Raw genomic sequence first — 27,746 nt, 5'->3', positions numbered from 1 at the left:
GTGACGCGGTGAGTGTCCCGGTGCATGCGCGGGAATAGGGGCTAACCGGGAGGGGGGGGCTGCGGCGCGCCAGGGGCACCTCTCCCCCCCCCATTGCACCCCAAACCTGCCCCATTACACCCCTAACCCCCCCCAGACCTGCCCCATTGCACCCCTGACCCCCCCAACCTGCCCCATTGCACCTTAACCCCCCCAAACCCTTCCCTTCTGCGTCCTGCACTCCAAATCCTTCCCCTGTTGAACTCCGCAGCCCAGGTCCTTCCCTGTTGTACGCTGCAGCACCCCAAACGCTGCCCCATTGCACCCTGAACCCCCCAAACCTTGCCCCATTGCACCGCGCGCCCCAAACCCTTCCCTTCCTGCACCCTGCAAACTGTCCCTAGCACGCCCCCCCTTTGAGCCCATCTCCCATCACCCCCCATCATCCTGCAGCCCACCTCGCCCCCCTGCACCCCCCAGCTCCCCCTGCTCACCCCATCCTTTCCCTGCAGCCCCCTGCAGTCCAGCACGCCCTGGCCCCCGCAGCCCTGGCCCAGTCCCCCCAGCTCCCCGCCGGGCATCCCGCAGTCCAGCCGCCCCGTACCCCCCAGCATCCCGCAGTCCAGCCGCCCGCTGCCCCTCAGCATCCCGCAGTCCAGCCGCCCCTTGCCCCTCAGCATCCCGCAGTCCAGCCGCCCGCTGCCCCCCTGCTTCCTGCAGTCCAGCCAGCCCTTCACGTACTTCAGGTTCCCGGCCACGCCGCAGTCCAGCCAGCCCGTCCCGTACCGCAGCGCCCCCGCCATCCCCCGGTCCAGCCAGCTCTTCCCTTACAGCCCGCTCCAGCCCAGCCAGCCCTTCCCGTCCCTTGCCCCCCCATGCCTCCCCCAGTCCAGCAAACCCTTCCCGTACCGCAGCCCCCCCCGCCTGCTCCCCAGGCACAGCGACCCCTTCCCGTACTATTTCCCCCCGTACAGCCCCTGCTGCGCCCCTCTGGGGGTCCTCCAGTCCAGCCGGCCCTTTCCCTTCTGCCCCCATCCCCACATCGCCAAAGCCACTGAGCCCTTCCCCTGCCCCGTGACCCCCCAGCCCAGCAGATCCTTCCCCTCTTATGCCCCCCTCCACATCCTTCAGTCCAGCAAGCCCTTCCCCAGCAGCACCCCCCAGCCGGGGGACCCCTTCCTGCATTACACATCCCCGTGCCCCCCGCAGTCACCGGAGCCCCTTCCTCACCATCCCCTCCAGCGCCAGGGCTCCCCACCCCCTCGCTTGCACGTCTGGGGGGTGCCCTCCCCGCCCCAGCACCCTGCTACCCCCTAAGGGGGGTCCTGTGCTCCCCACCTGCCCAGCCGGCCTGCGGGACCCCGTGCCCATGGGGGAGGCTCCGGTGGCGGAGCTGGATGCGGTGCTGGATGGCGGCGGGTGGGAGGTGGGGAGCAGCTTTGAGGGTCCCCCCGAGCCCACCGGCCCCATCCGCCTGGGGAAGAACGTCTGCTACGTCGTCCTGGCAGTGCTCTTCAATGAAGAGGTGAGGCCCCCCCCCTGCCCTGCGGGACCCCCATCCATGGGTGCTGGAGCCCACTGACCCCTCTCAATCCCTGCAGGACCGGGTGCTGCTGGTGCAGGAGGCCAAGCCCGAGTGTCGCGGGAAGTGGTACCTGCCTGCGGGCAGGATGGAGCCCGGTGAGAGCATCGTGGCTGCCATGAGGAGGGAGATGAAGGAGGAAACGGGGCTGGAGTGTGAACCCCTCACCCTGCTGGCGCTGGAGGAGCGGGGGCCAGCCTGGATTCGCTTTGCCTTCCTTGCGCGCCCCACCGGTGCGTGACGGTGCCTTGGCGATGGGGGGAAGGATGTGGCTCTTCTGCCAGCCCTGTGCTGGGGCAGTGGGGTCCCCCAGCCAGCCCTGTGATGGGCATCGGCATCCCCAGCCAGTCCTGTGCCAGGTCACCGGTGTCCTCCGGCACCTTCGTGCCAGGGCATCACCATCAGCCCCTGCCACCCCAGTGATGGGCACCAGTGTCCCCTGCCAGTGTTGTGCCAGGGCATCGCTGTCCATTGCCAGCACCATCACCAGGACAGGCACACCCCAGAAAGCTCCGTGCTGGGCTCCCAGTGCCCCCCATCATCCCCATGACGATGCCTGGCTGCCCCCACCACCCTGTACCCGGGCTCTGAGACCCCCACAGCCCGGTGCTGGGGTCCCGCTGTGTCCCCCCCCCATCGCCACCCCAGGACATCGCTGTCTCTGCCTGCAGGCGGGACCCTGAAGACCCTGGCGGAAGCCGATGCTGAGTCCCTGCAGGCCGCGTGGTGCGCAGGGGACCCCCGCGCGCTGCCGCTGCGCGCCCCCGACATCCTGCCCCTGCTGGACCTCGCTGCGCGCTTCCGCCGCTGCCCCGCGCACCCGCCGACGCTGCCGCAGGAGCTGCCCTGCGCCCGGCTCTGCCTGCGCCTGCTCCTCGCCTGCACCGGCGCCGCCGGGGACCTCTGGGTGCTGCTGGGCACGGCCGGGCCCCCGCGCCTGCCCCTGGTTGCCTGCGGCGCGTCCCCGGCCGAGCTGCGCGGGGGCCTGCGCGCGTCCGTGCTGCGGCTGCTGCGGGGCTGCCTGAGCCCCGCGCCCCCCCCGGGCCCCATGGCGCTGCTGGGGCTGCAGCACCGCGCTGGGGGCGCCGGGGGGGCCGATGGCGTCTGCTTCAACGTGGTGCTGAGCATCGCGCCCGGCAGCCCCGGCGCTGAGCCCCCCGCGCCGCGCAGCGCCGCGTTCCGCTGGTGGCACGTGGAGGAGCGGGGCTTGAGGGGTCGCATCCTGCAGCGGCTCCGCGCCGCGGTGCCCGTGCGCAGCTGAGCCCCGGCAGCGGGGGTCCCGATTGCGGAGAGCCCCAGGGGGTGGTTTGGGGCAGGACGTGGTTCTGCGTCCTGGGCTTGGGGTGCTGAGCGCCAGCCACAGCAGAAATAAACCCGGCTGCTGCTGCTGCTGCTGCTTGCACCCTTGACTGGATCTGGTTGGGGATGGCGAGCGCGGAGCTGGGTTTTGGGGGTTCTTGGGAAGGGGGACAGCGCTGTATTGATCAAAGGGACGCAGCGTGTGACGCTCAGGTTTATTACAGCAGAGTCCCATCACCCAGGGGACCCTGAGCAGGGGTTGGGGTGCACCAACCCTGCCAGGCAGGAGCCACGAACACACAGCACCACACACCCCATGGGGACACGATTGAGTTATTGCAGCCGAGGCATCGCCCCGTGCAGAGAGGACAGCACCGAGCCCGCACAGCCCATCCTCCTGCTTCAGGCTGGGGGAGCAGGACCCCACCACCCAGGAGGGAGCGCAGTGCGGGGGCACCCTGCACCCCAAGGGGTGAGCCCGGTGCTGGGGATCAGCACCTCCGTGTTGGCCAAGGACTCGGAGCCTCCTCTTCCTCCTCCCCAGTGCCCTTCCCGCGGTGCCACGTAGGGCCAGGGCAGCCTGGCCAGAAAGGGGGTGCTTGATGGGGGTCCGGGGAGCTGCAGCTCAGGGGGGCCCTTCTGGTGGCCCCTTGACCAGGGCGATGGCAGCCAGCTCCTTGCAGAACTCCTCCAGCACCACCACCCCCTTGAAGAGCATCGTGTGGTCCATCCTGTGGGGGGGACATGGACGGACACAAGCGATGGGGAGGGATGTGGGGTAAAACACCCCCAAAACATCCCCAAGGGGCATTTCCCCCCCGTGGTGCCCCCAGCACTCACTGCTCTCCTGTCACCTGCCCCAGGAGCTGCCGCCGCACCAGCAGCAGCCTAGCCCTGAACTGGGGCACACGCTGCAGCCGCTGCATCAGGTCCCCGATCACCTGCAGGGAGGGGGGGAGAAGACTCAGTTCCCGTCTTGGGGGGGGTCCCCGTGTCCCCAGACCCCAGAGGCGTTACCCGGACGAGGACGGAGAAGAGCGAGCGGCAGCCAGGGGCCAGGCTGAGGTAGGGGTCCAGGAGGTACTCGTGCAGGTGGGGATGAGGGAAGGCGGCCAAGCGAGACAGCACCGAGGTCACCTGCAGGTTCAGGCTGTAGGGCTGGGGATAGGGGGGTGCTCAGCAGGGGCTGGTTGTCATCAAACCCCCCACAGGGACCTGAGCCCATCCCCACCAATGGAACCACGGAATCCTGGAATGGTTTGGGTTGAAGGGACCTGAAAGCTCCTCCAGCCCCAACCCCTGGCACGGGCAGGGACCCCTTCCACTGGAGCAGCTTGCTCCAAGCCCCTGTGTCCTACCTGGCCTTGAGAACTGCCAGGGATGGGGCAGCCACAGCTTCTCTGGGCACCCTGTGCCAGCACCTCAGCACCCTCACAGGGAAGAGCTTCTGCCTTATCTCCAGCCTGAACTTGCCCTGTTTGTTTGAACCCATCACCCCTTTTCCTATTGCTACAGTCCCTGATGAAGACCACGGTGGCTGTGGACACCACTGATGCTCTTGGTGACTTTACTCCCACTGTGGAGGTCCTGAATGCTGGGAAAGAGGGCTGCCCCATCCAACGTGGTTTCCATGGCAACAGCCAAAGCATCTTCTATTCAACCCCCAACCCCAGCCAAGACAGAGGCTCCATCAGCCCGGAGAGCCCTTTGGAGAACCCCCCACGGGACATGCAGGGCATGGTGGGGACCAGATCCATCCCCAGCATCCTGCTGGCACCCTCTACCTGGTCCAGGATCCGCGCCATCCGGTCAAACAGCACCTTGAGGAAGTGACCTTCATAAAACACCACTTCAGGGTGACAGGAGTCGAGGGGACTGGGGGCCCCGGGCCACCCCCACGGGGCTACGCTGTCTCGGCACGCCTGGACCTGGTGGGGGGGGTGATGCTGGGTGGGATCCAGAGTGGGGACCAGCACTTCCAGGCATGGGCCCCCCCAGACACTCACCATTGCCAGCGCATCGTGCACGTAGGTGTCGTAGCCGCCTTCCTCCATGCACGAGGAGGTCTTTGCCTCCTCGGGAACCAGGCAGAGGAAGCTGGAAGCGATGGGAGAGGGATGGGGAGAGGGATGCAGGCCCCCCCTGCTGGGAGAACCCCTGGGAATCCCTACCTGCTCACCACCTCGCTCACTTGCCCCTTCCCTGACGGGGCTGATCCTGAGGGAAGCTTTTTCACCATCCCAAAGCTGGAACCTGGGAATCCATCGGTGAAGTACGGATCCTCCTCCAGGTCCCTGTGGGGCCAGCACAGGGGTGTCAGCAGGGTGGGCAGAGCGGGGCTCACACCTTACCCTGCCCCGCTCCCCTTCACTCACAGCCCATCCTCCTCGTGCTCCAGCTCGGGGGCTCCGCGCTCCTCGGGCACAAGGGGGGTTCGCTGCAGGTACCCCCTGGCCTCCAGGTTCCGCAGCACCAGGTTGTGTGTGATGTGCTCGTGGGGCTTCTGCAGGAGCTGCTCGAAGAGCCGCAGGCTGGCCAGGCTGATCTGGGGCGTGAGGAGCAAAGGGGACGTCGGCACAGCCCCACGGCACCGCCCGCGCCCCAGCAGGATGGGGCTCACCTCGTCGCAGAGGTGGTTGCAGCGGTCGATGAGGTGGGTGCGCAGGGAGTGGGGGGCATCCCCCGGGGTCTCCGGGTGCTGGTCTGGCCCCAGCAGGAAGAGCACGAGGTGCCGGAGCAGGGCGGGAGCTCGGACCTGCCGCACGGTGCACACCAGCATGGCCGTGGCGCTGAGCACCGCGACCTCGGACCTGCGGGACGGGAGGGATGCGGGAGGGTGCCCTGGGGGGGCACCGCAGCAGGGACCCCGCGGTCCCAGCCCCACAGGGGTCACAGAACCACAGCCTGGTTTGCTCTGGACAGGACCTCGGAGCTCACCCGGCTCCAGCCCCTGCACCCGGACACTCACATCTGCAGGAGCTGCGGCCGCAGGGTGCCCTGAAAGAACGTCTCCTCCACGGCCTCAGCGACAGCCTCTGCCACAACCTGCAGCGAGGGCAGGGGCTGAGCCTGGCACGGGCACGGCGCTGCCCCGGCTCAGAGCGAGCAGCCGGGTGCTCCTTACCGGGTGTGCGCCCAGCACCAGCTCGTCGAGGTAATCCAGCCAGCCGAGGAAGGCAGCCAGGCTCTCCTTCCCCGGGAACGCGGCATCCCCAGCACCCTGCGACCTGCGCGGGGCACAGCACGCGGGGCTGCAGCAGCGCCCTGAGGGTGCCAGGGGACACCCCCCCAACCCAGCACCCGCCTCACCTCCAGCTCATCCTCTCCATGGTGAGGACGTCGGCGGGGTCGGTGCCCGCGGGCACGGCGCTGTGCAGGTCGCAGAGGTGCTGGGTCAGCAGCGGGCACAGGGCACTGCTCCGCACCAGGCAGGTGGCAGCTGCCTCCTGAGCCAGCCCTGCCACCAGCAGCAGGTTCTCCTGAGCCTTCATTGCCACCCGGCTCTTCTGTGAGGAGGAGGAGGAGGAGGAGAGGCAGCATCACGCGGTCACAGGCACCACGGCCCCTCCTTGCAGCCCTTTCTCTGTACCTTGCTCTTGCACAGCCCCACCAGGGATGTGATGAGGTTGTGGTCCCTCCGTGGTGGGGAGGGCTCGGCACGGGGGGAGCCCGTGGCAGGGCCAGAGGGATGCTCCGTACCCTCTTCCATGGCTGGCAGCTCCCGGGCTGTCGTCCCATTCGGGATGCTCTTGCCCTGGAGAGGAAGAGCATCACAGCCACCGCATGCATCCCCCTCACCCCGAGGAGCTGTGCTGTGGGGACGGAGCTGCAAAGCATGTGGAAAAGCTCCATAAACCCCACAGATGACCCCCTACACGGCCCCACACGCCCAGGGGCTGCTCACCTCCAGGATGTACATCAGCAGTGTGGGATCCTGCTTGATCTTCACGCAGAGGACGGCCGCAAACTGCACCTCCTCCTTCTCCAAGCCAGAGCCCAGGCGGTCACCGCTGAGCTGGAGCAGCTTCTGCGGGGCACGGAGCGGGTGCTGGGTGCTCTCCCACCCTGCCCCGTTACCGTGAGCAGCATCGGGCAGGGATCTGGGCGGCCCCAGCACTGCCACCGCCGGGGGCACCGCTGCTGCGTCCAGGGCTCACCTTCACCGGCCTGTGCACGTTGAGGTAGTGCAGGAGCGGGTGCTGCACTTGCCCCAGCACCCGGCTGAAGAAGAGGAGGACTTGCTGCCTCATCCCGGGTGGGTACTGAGGGGGAGATGGGGACAAGCATCAGCAAGGGCCCCATTACCTGTCTGCATACCCCAATTCCCCTGTCATCACCCCCACTCATCCACAGAGTCACCCAACAGCCAGCACAGGGGGCTTGCACCAACACCCTCAGCACAGACCCTGCTTTTGCTCCCCCAAAATGATGTAAAAGGACCCATTCCCCCCCCCCAGCCCTTCCCCTGACTGCCTTCAGCAACTGGGAACTGAACTCCTCTACACTGAGCTATCCCAAGGGGATTATTTCCCTTTTCCTACAATGTTAAAGCCCAGCACCCCAAAAACCCAAACCCTCCCAGCCACGGAAGGAGCAGCACGTTCCTGAAGCACAGCAGCTGCTATTGTATGAAAAGCTATTTATATGGAGCCAACTTATTATTAGCAACAGAAGAAGATCGGAGTTGCTGTATTTGACTAAACGACCTTCGGGGGCCCCTTCCAACCCAGACTGTTCTGTAATCCTGATGTTTTGGGCAGTGTTTACTTGGAGAGGTGTCCAGAAGCAAACATGTTGCTGGTGTGAAAAACACCCTTCTTGTGCAGGCAGGAATGCGATGGGGAGCAAGAGCCATTTGGAGGAGGAGCAGAAAGGATTCCAATGGGGATCTTACACTGAGCAATGCCCCTAGGAAAGCCAAGCATCCCAAGGTCCCACTCCACAAACCCCTTGTGCAGCTGGAAGAGCTACAAAACCAAAGGGCCAGAGCAGCACCATGCAAAGCAGCTGGGAAGGGCAGTGGGTGCTGCTGTGCAGGGGGCTCAGCCCCCCCGTGCTGGTGCACCCACCTCTGCCTTGCCCAGCGTGCTGAGGGTCTCCAGCACCTTGTGCTGCAGCAGGTACTCGAGGCACGGCCCGGCCTCTCCCGCTGGGAACTGCCTCTCCTCATGGACCAGGATGTCCAGCATCTGCCTGAGGCGCCAGGGGATGTCCGTCTGCCTGGCCGGGATGCTCTCGTCTGCGGGCGCAGGAACTGGGCGCTGTGGTGTGTGTGTGTGTCCCAAGGCAACGGGAGCCATGCACTGGGGGGGGCCCAGATCCCAACCCGGGGCACTATTCCCAACCCGTGCCGGCCCAGACTCCCGCTCCATGGCGGGAGCGACGCTAGATGGCAATGTGTGGATGGGCTCCCAGCTTCCCCTTCCGCTCCTGGCCTACGGAGCGGCCGGTCCCGGTGGGAGCTGCCCATTGCCAGCCCCGGACCCCACCGGGAGGAGGGGGGGAAAGTGGGCGCCGAGCGGGGAGAACCGAGACCCTGCTGTGGAAAGGGACGGAGCTCCCCAGGCCCTGCTTTTGGTGCCTCCCAAAGCAGCGTGTTCCCAAAGGGATGTGTTCCCAGGAGCACAGTATCCCTCATGCTGACCCCAATGGTGTGCGGGGGGGGGGTCAGGGCCGCACAAGGCCAAGCACCCGGCTGGATAAATCCTCCTGGGTGTCCCATGCCAAAGCCCCCCCCGCCAGGTCAGCTGCACTGTACTAGGATCAGCACGGTGCCCTGCTGCTGCACAGGGTGCCAACCAGGGCATGCGTCCCAGTCCAACGGGTCCCATTCCAGGGCACCAGGACCCCCTCCTGGGCACAGGGACCTTATTCCTAGGCTATGGAACCCTCTTAGGGCATGGGGACCCCCTTCCAGGGCACAAAGACCCCGTTCCCACGCCACAGGACTTTATTCCCACGCCACACAGACCCCATCCCAGGGCACAGGGACCCTCTCCCCCCACCCCACTCACCCGTGGCCTCCAGGTAGTAGCCGGTGATGCCCTTCCAGTGCTCGGTGAAGGCTTCCAGCAGGTCCACGCTGGGCTCCCGCTGCGCACAACCGGGGCCGGGGTCAGGGACGCTCAGAACCCCCCCGTTCTCGTTCCCGTTCCCGTTCCCGTTCCCGTTCCCACTCACCGTCTCTACCGCCTGCTGCAGCAGCGCTCCCAGCCGGCTCAGCATGGCTGTGCCCCCGGTACCGGTACCGGCACCGGCACCGGCACCGGAACGGGCACCGGAACCGAGCCCGGCCCCGCCGCCCTCCACAGCGCCCCGCCGCGGTGGCTCCGGGCAGGGCAGCGAGGGCGGCCTGGACGGGACCTCCCCCGGCGGCTCCGGAGCCGGAGGGATGGGGCTGGGGCGGGGAAAGGGGAGGAGGCGTTTGGGGAGGGAGGGTTTGAAAGGTCCCACAGCGCTGAAAGTGCAGCGGGGGCGGCCCTGGGACCCCGCAGGACGGGGACAGCCCCCCTGAACAGCTCGCACCGGGATAGGGGTATCCCCCTAGGAGCACCTCGCACTGGGACGCTGACCCACCCTCCCCCCCCATACACTCCTTCCCCAGCTCCCCTCTCCCCAGCACAGCCCGGAACAAGCCAACTTTTGGGACTAATTATTATTATTGTCATTTTAATCCTTAAACCCCGCATTTCCGCAATGGACCCCGAGCTGTGACGAGCACAGCACTGGGGAGCAGCCCAGGGCCCAGCCTGGGTCCTGCCGGCTCCAGGAAGGTGCAGTTAAGTGCCTCAAGCACCCGCCATCACTCTGTGTGTGTCCCCTGGATGCTTGGACAGGGGTGTATCCACATCCCACCTCGTGACCAGGGTCTCTGCTGATGATGCTCTGGACCCACATTAGGGACAGAACCAGCAGCTCGCGAGGTTGCAATGGGGAAATCTGTGCCCTAAAACCAAGGTTTTGGGATGGGTGAGAAGGGGGTGACGCTGTGAGGGGCTCACCCCCCTCCAGCCATTCCAGGGATACTCAGACCCACGGATGGACAATTTATATGTGTATATATATATAAAAAATAGATGTGCGTAGTTGTAGCGTTGATATTGATGGTTAAAACCAGGCACCAGGCGGGTCCTGCACGGTCCACGTGCAGCCTCCGTTCAGTTGAGGGGTGCCCCGAAGCTGCTGCGGTGCCGATCACATCACAGACTTCAACTCCCACTCCTGGAGGGCACCCGAGAGGGGCGGTTACCCCCCGGTGTCACGGGTGGTACCCGGCTCACCCCAGCTCTGCCCTCCCATAGGGCCCCGCCGGTACCTTTCTCTTCTGCAGCACATTTCCCCTCTCCACCATGAGCGGGGAGGGTGGTGACGGCCTCAGGGCGCTCCTGGCCGATGCCGTGCGCTTCAGCAGCGGCGTGAGGAACGAGCCCTGCTGCAAAAGTGGAGCGGAGAGAGGGCAACGCCTGCCCCCGGCCCCCCCTGCTCCCTGCATCCCCTGCCCTCCCCAGCGTCCCCACCTCGGAGCCAGCCGAGCCGCTGGTGGCAGCGATGCGGCCCTTCAGGGACGTGCCGATGGCCAGCAGGTTCATCTCGGAGCCAGCCTTCAGCCTGCCCTTCATGCGGCAGGCTCTCTCCAGCTGCCCCACCTTCTCCTGCAGCTTCGGGAAGGCTCTTTTCCCTGCAGGGACACGGTGGCACTGCCAAGCCCGGGCACCTCTCGACCCCATCAGCCTTGGGGAAGGACAAGGCCCACCCTGCACAGGAGCAGAGACCCTCTGCGGCCCTACCGATGAGGATATCCAGCCCATCCCGAGTTCCTTTCCTCTCAGGCAGCGTCAGGGTGCGCTGGGACTGGGAGAGATCCTTGCTCCAGAGATCGGAGCTCACCTTCACCCACTGCGGGCTGGCGGCCCTGCTCCGGAGAGCTGCTGCTGGTGCTGGGGAGGAAGGATGCCCAGGAGGAAGGATGCCCAGGAGGAAGGGCAGAGGAATCATGGCACAACACCGTGCTTGGGGGCACCTCAGCCTCCATCCCAGCACATGGGTCTGGGGTTCATGGGGGGGGGGCCTTGCGCCTGGCATGGAGCACCCAGGCCCTGCTCACCTGCATGCAGAGTGCTGCTGCAGGCACCCATGGGCAGCGCAGACATGGGTCTCCTGCGCTGCCCTTGCACTGCTCGGTCCAAGTTCTGCTGCTGTGGAAGGAAGCCGATGGGTGGTGGGAGCTCATCCCCTTCACCCTGGGGCCTGCTGCAGGGGCAAACGGTGGTTACCAGCTGCTGCAGCCGCTCCATGTTGGAGTAGAGATGCTTGGGAGCCTCAGCTGGTGGGAGCTGCCCGAAGGGATCATCCATGTAGGCGTTGGGTGTCGGGACACGGCGCTGGAGCAGCCCGCTGCAAGCAGGACAGGGGTCCCATTGTCACCTGCATCCCCATAACGGAGCAGGAGGGCTGGGATCCCGGCCGGTGCCCCCTTACCCTGCAGCAGGGCAGCTGCTGGCATTGCCCAGCCTGGGTTTCTCATCGTGGGGACTGTTGCTGGCTGGTTCGGCTTCTCCCCTGGCCTGCAGGGTCTTCAACCAGGCTTCCCTCTCCTCATCCGAACGCGTCTGGCGCGGGGCAGAGGGGCCGGGGTCAGCGGGGGCCGGGTGCGGGATGCGGGATGCGGCAGCGGCTGCTCACCTGCAGCAGGGCGAGCTCCCGGCCGCGCTGGGCGATGCGGATGCGGAGGCGCTGAGGGGAGCCGGTGGCCGTGCCGGGGGTCACCTCGCATCCCTCCAGGCGCAGGGCGCAGCCGGGGTGCTGGGCGCTGCCGGGCTCCGGGACCATGCGCAGGACTCCCTGCCGCACCGCGCACCACAGCCGCTGCCAGCGCCCGCGTAGCCGCACCGACAGGAACCCTGCGGGGGCATCCCCCCGTCAGCACCGAGCCGGAGACACCCCCGGCCCCCTGCCCTTCAGCATCGCACCTCCTTTGGCGTCCTCTCCAGCCCGCGGGCTGCGGGCATGGCTCTGCCGCGAGCAATCCTCCTCTTCCTCCTTGCCAGCCTGAGGATGATGATCCAAGGAGCCCCAATCCCTGCAGGCCTTAAGCACTCTCACCCCCACCCCATGGCAGTGAAGCCCCCCCCTCCAGCATCAGACAGTGGGGATGGCGGGATGGGATTTGGGGTGAATTCTCTGCATCCCCCTTCCCATGCCTGGGTTTCCCATGGGAGAACAGGCAGCTCACCCTGCTGAGCCTGGAGGATGGTGGTGATGGGGTGCTGATAGATGCCAGCCCTCCCGGGGCATTGCTGCTGACCTCTTCAATCACCTACCAAAGGAGAAGGGGAGCACTGCACCCCCAAATGCCTGATCTCCATTGAACCATGCTCCAGGCAGCGTGGGGATGGATGGGGACATCCCCAGCCACCTCGGCAGCACCCCATGAGGCTGTGCCTCATTTCTCCCTGCCCACCCCTCCCTCCTGCCCATGCAGAGCTCTGCCAGGCTGCAACACCTCCAAACCTTCCTCCAGTCCTCAGCCTGCTGCCGGCTCTGGAAGCCGATGACGAGCACCTCTCCCGCTGTCCCCGTCACCTTCAGGGTGTGCGGCATCTTCCTGCCTTGCTTGGCCTTACAGGTGACGTGGCAGCCCCGCAGGTCCAGCTCCAGCACCGGCTGCGGGTCGGCGGCGTACCTGAAACACTGCAGGGGCAGAGCGGAGCTCAGGGACCCGCTGGGCCCCATTCCCAGCCTTCACCCAGCCTCGCCGGCCGCTCACCAGCAGCACATGCTCGCGGACGATGAAGAGCTGCTTCGCCCACTGCCCCAGCCAGCGCTTCCTCCAGAGGAAGCCGCAGAGCTGCGCCTCGGGGCGCCCGCTGGGCTCAGCATCGCGGCCGGTGCCCGGCGGCCGCCGCAGGTAGTGGGCACGGTCCTTCACACCCTCCTCATCCTCCTCGTACGACTCGTAGTGGCTGCTGTCGGTGTCGGCACCACCTGAGAGCCGGGCTGGCACCAGGGTGCTGGGTGTGTGCGGGTGACGGGGAGGGGATGCGTTGCGGTGCTCACCGGAGCAGCGGCTGGGACCGAGGGGTTCAGCATCTTCATAGGAGTCATCGGCTGGCGGGGACTGTGAGACACCAGGGACCTTGCTCTGGGGAAAAAAGGGGTGCTCCAAAGGTGGTGTCCCTGGGGGGAGCCACACGTCCCCAAAGGAGATGGCAGCAGCACTGGAGCCTTCCCAGCGTGACCAGACCCCCGTGTGAGCAAGGTTGCAATGTGGGGTTGGTCACCGGGTGCCCATCTCCCATCACCGTGCAGCCCCTCCACGCTTACCCCTCCGTGCGGGCTCAGGGTCCCGGTTGTGTGGCACTCACAGGTTCTTCCTCCTGTTGCATCCATCCTCCTGGCTCCTGGGGGGAAAGCAGCGTTGTGCGCGAGTTGAGGAGCCCGGAATCCTGGGAATGAGGGTCTGGAGGAGATGGGGTGTGGGTCAGAGCGTGGACTCACCAGGGCTGGGCTGGCCCTGTGGGGACGGTGAGAGGCAGCGCATGATCATGTACTCTGCATCCCCACGCTCACTCGAGGGGCTCTGCAGCCGCGACAGGAGCTCAGCCACCGACTTCTTCTTATCCCGAGCCACGGAGCTGAGGCTTTCCCGGTCCAGGATGAGCAGGAAAGACCGCAGGTCCGACAGCAGCTTGTCCAGGTCTGCAGGACACAGGGATGTGCCATCGACAGCCCACCGCAGCAGGGTGCAGGCAGGATGCTCATCCAACGACAGGCGCTCTCCAGTGTGGGGCTGCGTGCTCTTGCTTCACACAATCCCACTATTGACCAGCCCAGGGTGCCGGGGGAGGATGAGGAAGGGGAACAGTGCCCCATGGTGATGAAGGATGCTCTGTTTGTGCTCACAGAGCGGGTTTGTTCCCGCCTGGGCGAGGGGAACCGGGGCCAGGGGCTGCGCTGGGAAGCCCAATGTGCTGCTCCTCCATGTGGAGGAGGAGGAAGAGGGGGAGGAATAGCCTATGGGAGCAGCTGATGAAGGCCAGAAACGCTGAGCATTCGCAAGGGCAGGGAGCAGGGCTGGGACTCAGCGCTGGCTGGAGACCCCGACCCTGCCGTGCCAGGAAGGAGGGATGGAGTGGCACAAGGAGCTGCTTTGTGCTCCCTCACCCTGGGTGGGGAATATGGGATTCCCATGGGATGGGACAGCGCTGCCTCAGCCCCATGAGCCCCGAAGTAGGGAGAGCCAGAGGGCGATGGGTTGAGGGCCCAGCCCCAATCAGTGCTAGCTCTGGGTCCCTTCAGGCGTGGGGAAGTGTGGGGCAGAGCAGGACCTCGCACACCCATAGCCCTGGGCTGCTGCCCCAGGAGCAGGCAGATGCCCCCAGGGTCTCTGCCTGACCCCCAGCTCCTTCCTGCGAGCCTCCGGAAGCGGTTTGCATCACTGCACAGACCCGCTGCAAGCCCCCTGCTCTCCCTGCTCCCGGCCTCCCCCTGCCAATTCCCAGCGGGAGCAGGGACAGCCCCTGCGGGATGCGGGAGAAGCCCCTGTGGAGGTGCTGGCTTGGGGGAGCGCTGTCCCCCTCCCGGTGTCCCCAGCGAGGAGCACACACCCCTGCCCGGAGGGAGAGGAAACATCTGGCAGGAGGCTGAGCAATGCCGGAGCTGGGCCCAAACATCTGGATTTCCCTGGAAACGGGGGAAGGGGAGGGGGGAAACGGCTCCTTGGGGGGTTGGGGGGGGGGGCAGCTGGGCAGGGGTTGCCCCCCCCCATGGGCAGGGACCGATGAGCACGGGGGGGGGGGGGGGCACAGGCGCTGTTCCCCATGCCCGATGTGCCTGGTTCTTCCTCTCCCTCCCTTTCTCCTCTCCTCCACCCAGGCTGAATTCCTGGGCAATGACATCTGTGTCCACTCACCCCTCAGCCCTCCCTCCATCCTCTCCCCCAGCAGTGGGGCAGGGGCGCTGTGCCGGGCCCCCAGCCCGCTGTGGGGCAGGCAGGGGCTGCCCTCACCCCGGTATGACCCAGGGTGCCAAGCTGTGGGTGCCAAGGGAAGGCAGCCCCAACGAAAACCATCTGCAGGGAGGAAGGAAAACACCCCCCAAACACACAACCACCTCCTGGCAAAGCACCCGCTCCCATGGGAAGGGCCCAACCCCCTGGCATCCTCATCATCTGCGGAGGAAGAGGAGGAAGGCTGTCCAAAGGGATGCCATGCGAGCAGGGTTGCCTGGGTGATGCCAGCACCCACGGGAGTCAGGGCTGGCATCTCTGCCCTATGGCCAAGTACATTTTGCTCTGTGCAGTGAGGCTCAGCCCCACTCCCGTGGGGTGCAGCAGCTCAGGGGCACCCCAAGGCCCCGCTCCAGCGCTCGGGGTGGCTCTGGCTCAACGTGGGATGAGTCAGAGGAGGAGGTTGGAGGCCCCAACCCCGGAGCTGCTCCTGGCCGCAGCGTGACCCATCATGTGGGGAGGCTCCAGGCCATGGCTGCTGCGCCCCCAGATCACCCCATGGAGGCTGCTGGCCCCCACTCCCCTGCCCTATGTTTGGGGGGACCCCAGCCCTGTCACCCACACCCTACCCCCTCCACCCCTTCCCTCCCCACAGCTCCACGCATATCCCCATCACCCTAACTCCCCCCTTTCCCCCTTTTCCTCCTTCCCGTGCACCCCCTTTCACCCCCATTTACGCACATTCACCCCCCATTTACACACATTCACCCCCCATTTATGCACATTCACCCCCCATTTACACACTCCCCCCCAGGACACCCTACACAGCTTCACCTCTGCCTTCTCCTTCACCCCTTTGCAGGCTTTAAAGCCCCCCCGGCTCTTTGTGCCCCCCGTACCTCTCTGCCGGGCCATGGTGCGGATGCGCTCACATCGCGCACCGGGATCGGGACCGGGGCAGCGGGGACCCGGCTCGGCTCGCACACACCCTCCGGGCCCCCAGCACAGCCCGGGCAGGGCGGGGGGAAGGCGGGGAAGGGCTCCGCATCCTTCCCGGAGCACCATCGCCATCTGCAGGGACCAGGGAAGGGGGAGAAGGCGAAAGCAAAGCACCGGAGCCGGATAAAGCCATTTCACCTTTAATTGTCAGCAAAAACTCACGCGGATTCTCCGACACCAGCGAAATCAAATTCTAACAGAACAGAAAGTGAATCACTGTAAGTCAGTCAGAAAACAACCCATATTTATATATATATTTATAGATATGTCGTTTGTAGCAGTGAAAGGCAAGTATGGGCGAGTGGTTCCCCGATAAATTACATTCTTTACATCCCAACAAGGTCTAGCGGCTGGAAAAGTGGCTGGAAACAGAAAACAGGGAGCGTGGGGGGATAGAGGGTGCAGGGGGCAGAGGGGTCCTGCCCAAAACGTGTGCCCAAAGGGGATGGGAGAGGTGTGAGAAGGGACGGTGCTGCCCGGTGCCATGGGGGACCAGGCAGGGCTGCATCACCCCCTTGTCCTGCTGCATCCCCAGTGCGTCTCCTGCAGGTGTAGATGCAGCAGGAGGTTCCGTACCAGGACCCCGGCTCTGCCACCCCCTGCCCCATCCCACCGTGCTCCACATCACCAGCACCCACCGGTGCGGTGCTGGGCAGGGTCTGGCAGCGCGTGTGTCCCGGCACAGGAGGAGTGATGGTAAAGAGGGTCTGGAGCGGGGCAGGGTGGGATGCCAGCCTGGCATTGCCGGGAGCACATGGGTCTGGCAGTGAGTCGCCCCCCCCAGGCTCTTCCCAAGTCTTGGGGTGAAAGTGTGGGGGGCAAAGGGGCTGGAGGCACTGGGGGGGGGGGAGCCCAATGGAGCTGACACATCCTGGGCAAAACCAGAGCCAGGCACTGCCCTGCCAGCGTGCCCGGGGGCAGAAATGGGGGGCACAAAGCACAGAGAGCCCCCCAGACCTCCCCACCGGGCTGAACCGTGCCTGCTCCAGGACAGCCCCCAGCCCCATCGCCCCGCAGGGAGCCCCCCGAGCCCTTATCCCGCTATCCCGCGGGGGGGTGTGGGTGTGGGGAAGGGGTTGGTGGAGACGGGAAGTGTGGGGGGGGTCCTAATAAAAACCGGCTGAGAGCCCTAAAGCGGTCACAGGGCACGACACGGGCTGAGCGCGGGGCCAGGCGGGCTCCGGAGGGGAAGGAGGGCTCAGAAGAGGAGGCAGGGCTCAGAAGAGGAAGGCTTTCTTCTTGAGCTCGTTGCGCTTCCACAGGGCCAGTTTGCTGAACTCCTCGGGGGGCATCTCGAAGACCCGCAGGAAATCCTCAGGGGAGAGGTGACGCTGTGCAGGGGGAGAGGAGGAGGATGATGGGGTGAAGGGTCCCCCCCTCCTGTGGGTGCCCCCCCCAGAGGCCAGCTCAGCCCCTACCTCCAGCCTGGTCCTGTCCACGCCGGGGGGCAGCTTCACTCGGCCTCTGTTTGTCACCATCAGCATCTCATAGGGGTAGATCTGCAGGATGGGGGGGATGTCAGACTCCTTCCACAGTCCACCTCCCCCAAACCCAAGGCTCTAAGACCCCCCCCATACCCCCTCATGTCCCCAAGCCCCACTCACCTTTTGCTCCAGCATGCTGGGCAGGGAATTGCCTCTATCCATGCGTCCACGCTGGCCATTCTGGGGGGGACAAACCTGGTGTCAGACCTCCCCAAAGGGCTGGACTTTCCCACCTGAACTGAAGCCAAGGTGATGGGCTCCAGCCTGGGGACTGGAAACCCAACCTTTCCCCTCCCAGCTCTCCCCTTTCCCCCTGGGACACACCCTGGGGTGTCCATGTCCCCCCTGTGTACATCACCCTCTCACTGGGTCTCCATCAGCATCCGGATGAGCGCTTACCTGCAGGCCTGGAAAACACAGAGGAGAAGGACTCAGCCCCGGCCCTCCCCCGCTGTGTCCCCCCCCGGGTGATGCCGAGCCCCAAGCAGTGGTTTTCCACCCTCCGCGGAGCCCCAGCATCCCTCATCCCGTGGGACATCTCCCACACCCCCTGACGCTCACCAGGGCTGCTCTTCTCGCTGCCTGCTGAGCTGAACTCCGCTGACTGCAGCTGGAAGGGGACAGGGGACGGGATCAGGGTGATGCCACCCAGAGCCCGTCCGTGGAGGTGCAGCACGGGAGCTGCGAGCACTCACCCGGGTGAGGGTGCTCCTGCCAGAGGCGGGCAGCGAGGAGCTCTTGCAGCCCCCCGTGTGCAGAGCTGCAAGAGAACAGGAGATCGCAGAGGTGCAGGCAGGGCTGTGGGGCCTGGCAGGGCGCAGGCAGCCCCAGGGGGGCTGTGGGAAGAGCATCATCCCACTTACATGTGTGGAAAGGCGTCCGGTCCGGCAGCGAGCGGGTTTTCCTCCGGATGGGAAGCGATTTCTCCATCTCCTCCTTCAGGATCAGCTTCCCGAGGTTGGAGGTGATCTAGGGGCAAAGGGGCACGGGCGGGGGGGCAATGTCAGCACAGCCGCAGCCTCTCGCAGGGCACCCACCCGCTTGTCCTTGCCTCTCACCTTGCTCAGCTCCTGCCTCTGGAGCTCCCGCAGGTTCTTCATCTCCTCTGTCAGGTCCTCCTCTTCCTCCTCCCCTCTCTTGGAGGCCATCCTCCTCCTCCACTCTGTCTCTGTGGGGAGATGGGATGTTATACCCATCCTCAGCATCCCCATGGAGACTTTGGGGGGAGATACAGGCCCAGGTGCAGCCCATTCCCTTCCCTATCCCTGCTCCCCACCTACCCACTACAGCCAGGGATGGGGGGCATGGCCAGTAGTCGGTCTCGATCTTGGCAGGCTGGTTGGGATCCGGGGGCTGCGCCGCAGGGAACTTGGAGGATTCAATGATCAGATCCTCTATGAGATGCTTCCCATGGTGGGCGCTGGAGTGGTGCTCTGCGGGGCACAGGGAGGGTCAGGCAGCGCCCATGGGTGCTCCATCCCGTGGCACAGACCCTCCCCAGCTCACCTTTCTGCCTGTAGATCGGAGGCTTCTTGTATATGTTGAGCTCTGTTGTGTCGGTCTCTGCAAGGGAAAAGGGGGGTTGGGGCCAGGAATAGAATCATGGAATCCCAGCCTGGTTTGGGTTCGAAGGGACCTCGGAGCTCCTCCAGCTCCAACCCCTGCCACAGGCAGGGACCCCTTCCACTGGAGCAGGGTGCTCCAAGCCCCTGTGTCCAACCTGGCCTTGAGCACTGCCAGGGATGGGGCAGTCACAGCTTCTCTGGGCACCCTGTGCCAGCGCCTCAGCACCCTCACAGGGAAGAGCTTCTGCCTAAGAGCTCAGCTCAGTCTCCCCTCGGGCAGGTTAAAGCCATTCCCCCTTGGCCTGTCCCTATACCCCTTATATCCCAAGCCCCTCTCCAGGTTTCCTGCAGCTCCTTCAGGCACTGGAGCTGCTCTCAGGTCTCCCCTTCAGGAGCCTTCTCTTCCCCAGGCTGCCCCAGCCCAGCTCTCTCAGCCTGGCCCCGAGGGGCTCACCAGGACCCCCTGGGTCTCTCTGCGTGTCCCGGTGCCGGGGCTCGTACCGGGTCTGTGGAAGTGCTGCACGCTGCTGCGGGCCGAGCTGCCGCCCTGGCGCGAGGGGGGCTGTGGGGTGCTGCTGGGGGTCCGGCTCTCCAGCCATTCCCGGATGACCTGTGGGCGGGGGGTGGGTGGTAATTCAGCATCACCCCCTCCTTGGAGCCCCCGTCCACCCCAACGTGTCAGTACTCACCTCCGGAGACGGAGGAGGAGAGATGGATTTGGGAGACAGGGAGCGCTGCGGAGAGCAAGCAGTGATTTATTCCAGCCATCTGCCCTATGGGACCCCACTATTGGGGGGGGTCCATAACCTGACCCCCCAGAACAACCTGGGACCCCCTCACCTCTCGGCTCCGGGGCAGCTCCACGTGCTCCATGAGCGAATAGGTGAAATGGGGTTCATAGATCATCAGGTCGGGGCGCTCAATGTCCAGGATCGCTTTATCCTTAGGGATGGCAGCCAGGTCCTTGTAGCCCAGAACCTCGTTGTCCATTTTGGCCTGGAAAAAGAAAAGCGCCTTTGTTTTTTGGGTGCAGAAAGGGAATATCGAGATTAGCGTCCTCTGGGGATGAGGAGGAGGGTTTGGGGACGACCCCGACCCACGGATGGAGGTGGGTTTCCTCTTACCACGATGCTGGAGGGTGATCCGGGGACGCTGGACCCACGGGAGGAGCAGACACTCCCAGGGGAGGTCAGTGGTTGCTGGAAGGAGAAGGGGAGATGTTGGCAAACCTCATCTTTGGCAAGGCCAGCCCAGGAAGGGGCTCAGGGTCATGGTCAGGACCCTGGGGCATGGCAGAGGGGGCCCGGGGACACCCCTGTGCCCCATGGACCTCAGTGCTCCGGGGCAAAACGTCCTTGGGGATGGGCGCTGGGGTCTCCTTTGCTCCAGCGTTGTGGTTCAGGGCAGGGGACACCCGAGAGGTGACAGTGGCTCGGGCCAGGACACGTTGCCACTAGATGGTGCTGCCAGGCTGGGCTGGGAGGAGGAGGAGGAGGAGGAAGGCAGGGCCCTGCTAACAGCACCCCATGGTGATGCTGCTGCTGTCCTTGGCCACCAGCCCCTGTGTGCCTTCCTTAAATGAAGGGCTTCCCATTGCCTGCATGCACCCAGCACCCTGCCCATGGTCCCCAGCACCCTGCCCATGGTCCCCAGCACTCTGCCCATGGTCCCCAGCACCCTGCCCATGGTCCCCAAGTCCCTTTCCCGTGCCTCCCCCCCCCCTTTACCTTCTGCTGTCTTTCCATTCAGCTGTGGGCTGGAGGGGTTGTGTCAGTCACAGGGTCCTGCAAGACAAGAGCCGAGATTCTGGGGTGCTCCCAGGGTGCACAAGGAGCACCCCAGGGTGAGGTGGCCCAGGGCAGTGGGGCTGGGCAGAGAACACCAGACCCAAACGTGTACCCAGGGCCGGCTGACAAGGGATGCCAGCACTCACCGCTGCCTCTGTGGCTCCACATCCCTCTGGGTGCTCGGGTGCTGCCTCTGCAGGGGAGACAAGAGAGAGGTGACACCGGCTTTAGAGGATGACAGCGATGGGAAGCCCAACCTTGTCCCTGCCACCCCGGTGGCTGCTGACGAGGGCTGGCAAGCGGAGCAGGGGGAATGAAGCCCTTTGTCCATCAGCAGCGAGTGGCCTCCAGAAGGCTCCAGCGGTGGCCGCGGGACGTTGTGCTGAGCCCTCGCTGTGCTCTGGGCCCACAATGCCCCACACAAAGGGGAAAATTCCCCATTCTCCTCCACGCTTCTCCTCTGGGAGGGGAACAACCTCGTGCAATCCAGGCGACAACAACAGCAGCAGCGTGGAGCCCAGGGTGCAGCACTGGGGAGATGCCACCACCCCTGGGGACCCCAAGCCACTGTCCCCCTGGTCTATAGCTCCCAGCAGGGGCACAGAGCCCATCCAGTGGGATGCAGCAATGGAGAAGCATCAGGCGTGACCACGCCTGGAGCATCCTCCAGCGCAGCACAAGGTACCACCATCACTCTCTCCTCTGAGGGCTGAGCCGGGATGGGGAGGCTCTGTTGGCAGCTGGAGCTGCTCTGGGCTGGCATCATGGAATCAACTCAGGTGGAAAAGACCTTTAAGCTCATCAAGTCCAACCACTTCCCAGCACTGCCAAGGCCACCACTAACCCATGGCACCGAGGGTTACACTGTGAACACTTGCAGGGACGGTGACTCCAGCACTGCCCTCACCCATCCTTTGAGACCACCCTGACACAAACACCCCCCTGCTCACACCCATTCCCAGCACCTGCCGAGGCTCCCCGGGACCTGACAGGGACAGGCACCGAGGCAGCACCGTACCAGGAGCTCACACTCCCGGCAGCAGCGCCAGGGCAGCCCCTTGCTTCCAGCTCACGCCCCATGGAGCGCGCTGGCGGTGGGGACACCGTGGTGGTGCCGAGCGGATGGATGAGACAGCAAAGAGCGGGAGCAGAGGAAGCGGCTGGAGGGCGGGCGCGGGGATGGGTGGATGCGGATGCTGGTGGGAAGGAAAACAAGCGGAACGAGGGACACCTGCCACGACCCAGCCAGGAGCGCTGTCTGAGGGGTGCCGGGGCTGCACAGAGCAAGGACACTGCCCCCCCCCCCGCCTGGGGACACGGGGACCCGTTATCTGTCCCCCGCAGGGAGCCCCCGCCCCGATGGCAGCCGCCCTCCCCATGGCAACCTCTCCAATCTCGCTGGCAGGGTCCCCACACGCTCTCCTGCTCGCCAAGATAAGGCCGGCGCGGAGCGTGTTTGGGATTTTCCTGGTCGGGAGGGTGGTGGGGCGGGGGGTGGGAACACCGTGCTCCCGCCCCCCCCCCCCGGGTGATGCTGAGGGTACCCACGGAGCTTGGCTGGCTGGAGTGAGGAGAGGAAGGAGATGCAGGGAGAGAGGAAGAGCGCTGGAGGAAGGATGGATGGAGGGACAGACGTGCGGGGGGGGGCTCGCTGGGCTCCAGCACAGCCCGTGGTGACGCTGCATCGGGAAGAGGCCAGTTCCCTCCTCCCCACCCTGAGGAAATCCGGATTTGACTTTCCACAGCAGCCAAAGCCATCAGCGCCGGGCTCCGGGGCCAGGCTGCACGCCCCCCCCCCGCTGGGGGGGCACTGAGCAGGGACCCCCGGCCTTCCTCCCCGCTCCTCCTCCTCCCCGCTGCCCGCCTTGCCCCCCTGTGCTCCCCCAGCTTCCCCGGCTCCCTGCCAGCAGTGGGCGGGGAGGACACTGTGGGGTCACAAGTGCCTTGAACAGTCGGTTCCCGACAGCGCTGGGAGCAGCGTCCGGTGCCTTCAGCCCAGCCCCGGCCTCCTCCTCCTCCTCCTCCACCACCTCCCAACGCAACCCCGAGCCAGACACACGGAGCATCCTCCCCACGCCGGGGAAACCGAGGCACACGGGGCCCCGCCGGGAGCTCGGGGGCGCTGGTGGGAGCCCGTGTGTCCCCGCGCCGCGTGTCCCCGGTGGCCGCTCCTCCTTTGTCCTGTTTCTCGTCCTTTCCCTCCCCATCGGAGCAGCACCCGGCTATTGACAGCCCATTGCTTCCGTGCCACTGCGCGAGGGATGCAGCAGTGGCCTTAACAGCCACCAGCTGCCAGCTCCAGGACCCTGGGATTTTTCCATCCCGAAGGGAATAACGTGCACCCTGCCCCTGTCCCCTCCCAGGGACACAGGGATGCTCCATGCCTCAGCTTCCCTGGGTAGAGGGGGGGATAGGAGCAACCCGCCCACCCCATCCTGCAGGTGCTGGAGATGATGGGGGCATTTCCACCTCCTTCAGCTACTCCACTCCTCCCATCCTGGGCTAACTCAGCCACTCTCCTGGCTCCCATCCCTATAGGAGCCTATGAATCCCCCCCAGAAGTGGCCCTACAGATCCTGGGTGATGGGGTCCCTCCCCAGCCCCCCTGCCCCGATGGCCACACCGCAGCCTGCTCTGGGCAGTGGCTCACGTGGCACATAATCTGGGATTAAAGCGGGATTAGCCTGCTCATCCCACATGCAGAGGGGCCAGAGGGATCCACCGAGGGCTCCCAGTGTGGGGCTGATGATGCCGACAGCTACAGAGGGGCTCCTGCACCGACCAGTTTGGAGTGCGGGGTCCCTCAGTACCCCAATGCTGTGTGTGGGGCCCAGCAGTTGGGCACCCGCCTGGCAGGATGTGGGGCAGTGGGATGTGGTTATGGGGCTACCTGCAGCCGAGGTGGCAGCTGGTGGCCCAGGTCTACCTGGGACAGGCTGGTTTAACGCTGCCTACCCACAGCCGGAGCTGACCCCCATGGCTCCATCCATGGCCAAGAGCTGGGGGCCAGACACTGACCCCCATTTCTCCCCCAGGTAACCCCCTGATGCTCCATGGCAATGGAGCAATGGGAATTTGGCTTCTGTCTTTGCTGTGTGTCTGGATTTGGGCAAGAGGAGCGAGGGCGGGGAGGGTGTCCAAAACCCTGTGCCCATGGTGAGACCTCAAAGGCCACAGCCCCAGCATAGGGAGAATCAAACCCTTTCACAGCCTGAGTTTGGGGAGAGCGGGATGCGGGTGTCCCCCTCCTAGAACCAGCACTGAGACCCCACAAACTCACTCCACAAGTGGGGCTGGGGACGGCTGCCCTCCTCCCTTGGGATACCCGGTGCCGATGGCAATGCCCCCAAGGAAGGAAGACAGGAGGATGTCCCTGCTCTGCCGGGGGGTGTCCCACGATGCAGTGGGGTGCTGCTGAGGAGGGGACACGGGTGGGAGCCTTGGAAGGGTACCTGTGGGTCACCCGTGTCCCCATGTCACCGCCCTTCCCATTCCTACCGTGCCTTGTCCCCCCCCGGCAAGGGAATCTGGCTGTGCAGTGCCGGTGTGGGGAGGGGGCACGGGGGAAAAGGGAGGGGAGGAAAAAGGAGGGGGGGGGGAGAAAAGGGAGAAACAAGGCCTGGGGCTGTCCCCACCCCCCGGGAACGAGCAGCAAAGGACGGGAGAGCAAACGGACGGGACAGCAAAGGTCGGCCGATGCCATCCCCAATAAACAGCCCCCCCCCCCAGGTGTCCCCTCTCCGTGTCCCCCTCCTGCCCCTCTCCTCATGGAGCCGCGCAAGGGCCACGCCACTCACCTAGCGCCGGGGACGCCGCGTACCTCCAGCCATGGGGAGCGGCGGGGGGGCCGCCCTTGGCTTCCTGTACTCGTTTGGCCACCAAATTCCACCGTAGGTCGCCCTGGCCCCGGCCCAGGCACCGCTGCGGCATCCGGGAGCGGGAGCCGCAGCTGAGCCTATCTCCTGCCGCCAGCGCCCTCCCGCAGCCCCGATAACGGCGCTGGGTGCCAGGGCGGGTGGATGCGCAGGGCTGGGTGGGTGCTGCCGCCGCTCCCCACCTCTGCTGCTGGCTCAGTCCCTTTCCCAACAAGGAGAGAATTAGCCGGCATCATGACGAAGCAGTATTCGCTCCCGCCGCCGCTCGCTCCCGCGGCACAAAGGGAGGAAAACAGACACCGACCCTGATTGCCCAGCGCTGACCGCTGTCAGGAAGAGCCTGGATGGTGCTGGGGGGGGCCCAGCTCCCCCTTCTCCATCCCCTGCTGCAGTCTGGGGATGGTGTCCCCTGTTCCCCACACACTGATTGGGGTTTCGGCACCCACAACGCTGAGCAACCCATGGTACATGGGAGCGGGGGGGTGAGGGTGGCCCCATCCCCATCTGCATTTGGGGTGATGCGAGGGTGGCACCCACCCCTGGAGGGGGGACACGGCAGGGATTTCAGCCCAGGGGTGTGGAGCATCAGCTAAAAATCAAGTCCTGACCTCTGCAGATGCTGAACTGGCCCTGGGTGCTGCCAGGGAGAGCCCGGAGCTGGGTAGGGGGGAGAGATGCTGCCTGCACATCCCGAGCCCCCACTTCCCCGGGGGTGGCGGCCCTGCGTTGGTGCTGCAGCACCGGGAGCTGGTGTCTATTCCCGGCTCTGTGTGGGAGAGATGCCTGGTGACAGCAGTTCTGCTTCTGGGTCCTCTCCCTGCTGCAGTGATTGATGCTATTTGCTGCCTCAGTTTCCTTTCTGGTTCAAGCAAGGGCTGCTGGAACCCCTGGACCCACATCTGGGGGATGCACATCTGGCGGATGTATGACTGGCAATGCACATCTGGAGTGATACCCGCCCAGGGATGCACATTTGGGGGAGGGGGGATGCACACCCAGGAATGCGTGGGGAGGGGACGTGGAGAAAAAAGGGGGATACTGGAGGGATGCACACACAGGGGTGCACATCCTGGGGGGGATGAACACTCCGACGGATGCTCATCTTGGTGGGGGATTGCCCTTTAGTGCCAGGGCCAGCCTGGTTCGCTGGACCAAGAGCATCATGGCCTCAGCTCTGAGATGCTGCTGCACCCCCCAGCTGAAGGGGCTCCTCCAGCCCCAGCCCCACCGGCCACCCCCTGGGGCCGTGTTCATGAATAACCGCGGCTGCGGCTGCCTCCCCGCTGTAACCCAGTTTCTCAAGCATGAAGACGACCGCGGCGGCTGCTACATGCACCCGGAGCTGCTCCTGAACCAGCCACGGCACCCACCGTGGGCTCAGCCCCCTGCACCGTGATCCCAGCACCCAGGGGTGCCCAGAGGGAAGGAGGAGTTTGGGAACACACTCATCCTGTGCTAGCCGGGCCCCACACACCCTCGTGTGCACCCACCGAAAGCCAAGCCCAGGCATGCTCAGCAATCCCCCCCCAGTGCTCACCAGCCCCACAGGGTCACCCCTCATCCCGGTGATGCCCTTCAAAGGCAGCTGCCAGAGGGGCTGCTGGGGGCCCAGGGCGTGGGGACAAGAGGGTCGCAGGGCCCTACCTTCAAGGGAGCCCATGGCCCGCTGCAGGCAGGGCTGCCTGTCCGCCGGGAGCCATGCCTGCGCCGAGCATCCCCTCCCCTGCGCCGCACCGCACGTTGCTACAGCGACCGCCTCCCGCCGCAACCGGCTGGAGCCGAGCGAAGGAGGATGTGCAGGAGCCTCCTTCGGCCTCAGCGAGAGATGGAGGAGGTGTAGGGGCATCCTTCAGCCTCACCGAGCAATGGAGGGTGCGCAGGAGCACCCTTCAGCCTCACTGAGCAATAGAGGAGGTGTTAGGAGCATCCTTCATCCTCATTGAGCAAAGGAGGATGTGCAGGAGCAGTCTTTGGTCTCAGTGAGTGATGGAGGAGGTGTAGGGGCATCCTTCACCCTTATTAAGTGATGGAGATGTAGGAGCATCCTTCACCCTTAAGTGATGGAGGAGGTGTGGGACCATCCTTCATCCCCATTAAGCAAAGGAAGAGGTGTAGGAGCATCCTTTGGCCTCCCCACCCTGAGGGATAAGGCTGATAAGACCCTCTACAAGGCAGCTGCCTGACCCAAAATTGCCCCTGGTGCTGCACTACGGGACCACTGGGCTTCATCCCAGAGAACCCTGGTGACAGCAGCCCATGTCCCAGGGGACCCTAGGCCCTGCCACCCCTGTGATGCCCCCCAGGAGCCCTGAGCCAGTGAGGACCATGGGGCTGGGGATGGCAGCAGGCTGGTCCCCATCCCCTCTGCAGTGGGGTGACTGCTCTGGGGAGCTGCCCCTGAGCATCCCAGCCCCCCGCAGCATCCCACGGGAGAGCAAAGCCTTGGGAAAGGCGGGACACCCTCCAGTGCACTTTCTGCACAGACATTGCTGTCCCCACCTCCGCCCCCTGCCCCGGGTCTCACCTCAGAAAACAAGAAAGCAGCAGCGTGAGGGGTTGGTTTTCTTCTTCCTCCCCGGCCATAATTAAAAAGGAGTCACCCTTCCGAGCCCTTTCTATCCCGGGAGGTCGAGAAGAAAGAGAGGGGAGGAAGGGGAAAACCCTGAAAGAAAAGAGAGGAAGGGCTCGGGAAGGAGAAGAGGAGAGGGGGGAGAGAAAGGGACGGGGAAAAATTAAAGCGGAGATCACACAAAGGGCCCTCCTCTACCTTTGAAGCTTTGGCTAAACCGGGGAGGGGGCGGCGGGGGCAGGGAGGGTCCGGACCCTGTCGGCTCCTTTCTCAAAGCTTTCTCCTTTCAAGAATGTCTCGAATTCCTGCAGGAACAAGGAGCGGGGGCTGCGGGGCCGAAGGAAATGGGGGGGGGTGGAATTACCCCGGCTCCTGGGCTAATTCCCGCCCGCCACACCTGGGCAGCAGCGCCGGGCATTGTTCGGCTCTAATTGCCGGCTCTCGCGTTTCTCGCTGCTTTAAAGCTCCATTGAACTCAAACTGTTATAATTTTCTCCCTGCTGACCCCCCCTCACCAGCTGTGTCCCGTCACCCCCGTCCCCCCCCGCTTTGTGCTGCCGGCGCTTTGAGGGGCTGGGTGAGCCCCGGTTAAGAGATTACATCCTCCCCGCGGCCCGGCCGCCACCTCCCGGGGCATTGTCAGACGGGAAGGTAATTACA

The 27,746-nt window shown here is 65.2% G+C and overlaps 4 protein-coding genes across 13 annotated transcripts; 1 reads left to right on the top strand and 3 right to left on the bottom strand.

The window, feature by feature from the left end:
- The first annotated feature begins 171 nt into the window (after nucleotides 1-171).
- On the top strand, nucleotides 172-2,953 carry NUDT18 (nudix hydrolase 18). The gene is made up of 3 exons (XM_062616941.1): nucleotides 172-1,504; nucleotides 1,581-1,794; nucleotides 2,233-2,953. Exons 1-3 carry the CDS (start codon nucleotides 1,088-1,090, stop codon nucleotides 2,820-2,822), a joined length of 1,221 nt encoding a protein of 406 aa, XP_062472925.1. The 5' UTR covers nucleotides 172-1,087; the 3' UTR covers nucleotides 2,823-2,953.
- A 123-nt stretch (nucleotides 2,954-3,076) lies between these two features.
- On the bottom strand, nucleotides 3,077-9,209 carry FHIP2B (FHF complex subunit HOOK interacting protein 2B). Of its 4 annotated transcripts, none has more exons than XM_062616970.1 (17): nucleotides 9,041-9,209; nucleotides 8,875-8,953; nucleotides 7,930-8,099; nucleotides 7,018-7,122; nucleotides 6,765-6,887; nucleotides 6,450-6,614; nucleotides 6,170-6,366; nucleotides 5,985-6,087; nucleotides 5,829-5,905; nucleotides 5,481-5,670; nucleotides 5,236-5,372; nucleotides 5,032-5,154; nucleotides 4,867-4,957; nucleotides 4,645-4,788; nucleotides 3,878-4,018; nucleotides 3,701-3,801; nucleotides 3,077-3,591 (listed from the first exon to the last, which is right to left on the bottom strand). In XM_062616970.1, the coding sequence occupies exons 1-17, from the start codon at nucleotides 9,083-9,085 to the stop codon at nucleotides 3,486-3,488; spliced, it is 2,097 nt and encodes a 698-aa protein (XP_062472954.1). In that variant the 5' UTR covers nucleotides 9,086-9,209; the 3' UTR covers nucleotides 3,077-3,485. The 4 variants fall into 4 exon arrangements, with proteins under 4 accessions (XP_062472954.1, XP_062472953.1, XP_062472956.1 ...); XM_062616969.1 differs by having other exon boundaries at nucleotides 5,236-5,405; nucleotides 9,041-9,206; XM_062616972.1 differs by having other exon boundaries at nucleotides 5,236-5,405; nucleotides 7,930-8,049; nucleotides 9,041-9,057.
- Nucleotides 9,210-9,502: 293 nt separating this feature from the next.
- On the bottom strand, nucleotides 9,503-15,893 carry LOC134162756 (actin filament-associated protein 1-like 2). Of its 5 annotated transcripts, XM_062616967.1 has the most exons (16): nucleotides 15,707-15,893; nucleotides 13,358-13,558; nucleotides 13,184-13,260; nucleotides 12,917-13,001; nucleotides 12,627-12,844; nucleotides 12,371-12,550; nucleotides 12,093-12,176; nucleotides 11,830-11,908; nucleotides 11,543-11,760; nucleotides 11,339-11,469; nucleotides 11,134-11,254; nucleotides 10,965-11,055; nucleotides 10,648-10,797; nucleotides 10,378-10,538; nucleotides 10,176-10,292; nucleotides 9,524-10,081 (listed from the first exon to the last, which is right to left on the bottom strand). In XM_062616967.1, exons 1-16 carry the CDS (start codon nucleotides 15,876-15,878, stop codon nucleotides 10,055-10,057), a joined length of 2,112 nt encoding a protein of 703 aa, XP_062472951.1. In that variant the 5' UTR covers nucleotides 15,879-15,893; the 3' UTR covers nucleotides 9,524-10,054. The 5 variants fall into 5 exon arrangements, with proteins under 5 accessions (XP_062472952.1, XP_062472950.1, XP_062472951.1 ...); XM_062616966.1 differs by having other exon boundaries at nucleotides 9,523-10,081; nucleotides 10,965-11,052; nucleotides 12,627-13,001; XM_062616964.1 differs by having other exon boundaries at nucleotides 12,627-13,001.
- Nucleotides 15,894-15,930: 37 nt separating this feature from the next.
- Nucleotides 15,931-26,355, bottom strand: DMTN (dematin actin binding protein). Of its 3 annotated transcripts, XM_062616979.1 has the most exons (17): nucleotides 24,440-24,715; nucleotides 20,789-20,835; nucleotides 20,583-20,639; nucleotides 19,980-20,054; nucleotides 19,696-19,851; nucleotides 19,545-19,589; nucleotides 19,357-19,465; nucleotides 18,797-18,853; nucleotides 18,571-18,723; nucleotides 18,349-18,458; nucleotides 18,154-18,259; nucleotides 17,986-18,050; nucleotides 17,852-17,900; nucleotides 17,690-17,697; nucleotides 17,411-17,470; nucleotides 17,225-17,305; nucleotides 15,931-17,137 (listed from the first exon to the last, which is right to left on the bottom strand). In XM_062616979.1, the coding sequence occupies exons 3-17, from the start codon at nucleotides 20,598-20,600 to the stop codon at nucleotides 17,024-17,026; spliced, it is 1,206 nt and encodes a 401-aa protein (XP_062472963.1). In that variant the 5' UTR covers nucleotides 20,601-20,639; nucleotides 20,789-20,835; nucleotides 24,440-24,715; the 3' UTR covers nucleotides 15,931-17,023. The 3 variants fall into 3 exon arrangements, 2 of the variants coding, with proteins under 2 accessions (XP_062472963.1, XP_062472962.1); XM_062616978.1 differs by lacking the exons at nucleotides 15,931-17,137; nucleotides 17,225-17,305; nucleotides 17,411-17,470; nucleotides 24,440-24,715 and adding an exon at nucleotides 26,162-26,355 and having other exon boundaries at nucleotides 17,517-17,697; XR_009964438.1 differs by lacking the exons at nucleotides 15,931-17,137; nucleotides 17,225-17,305; nucleotides 17,411-17,470; ... (9 more) ...; nucleotides 19,696-19,851; nucleotides 24,440-24,715 and adding exons at nucleotides 20,186-20,331; nucleotides 21,628-23,703.
- Between the last annotated feature and the right edge of the window lie 1,391 nt (nucleotides 26,356-27,746).

The sequence above is a fragment of the Pezoporus occidentalis genome, unplaced genomic scaffold (genome assembly GCF_034315485.1).
Source record: "Pezoporus occidentalis ecotype Australia unplaced genomic scaffold, CSIRO_AGI_Poc_V1 ctg191, whole genome shotgun sequence".
Classification (NCBI taxonomy): domain Eukaryota; kingdom Metazoa; phylum Chordata; class Aves; order Psittaciformes; family Psittacidae; genus Pezoporus; species Pezoporus occidentalis.
The sequence above is the reverse complement of the archived record's forward strand: the minus strand, read 5'-3'. Positions and strand labels throughout refer to the sequence as shown.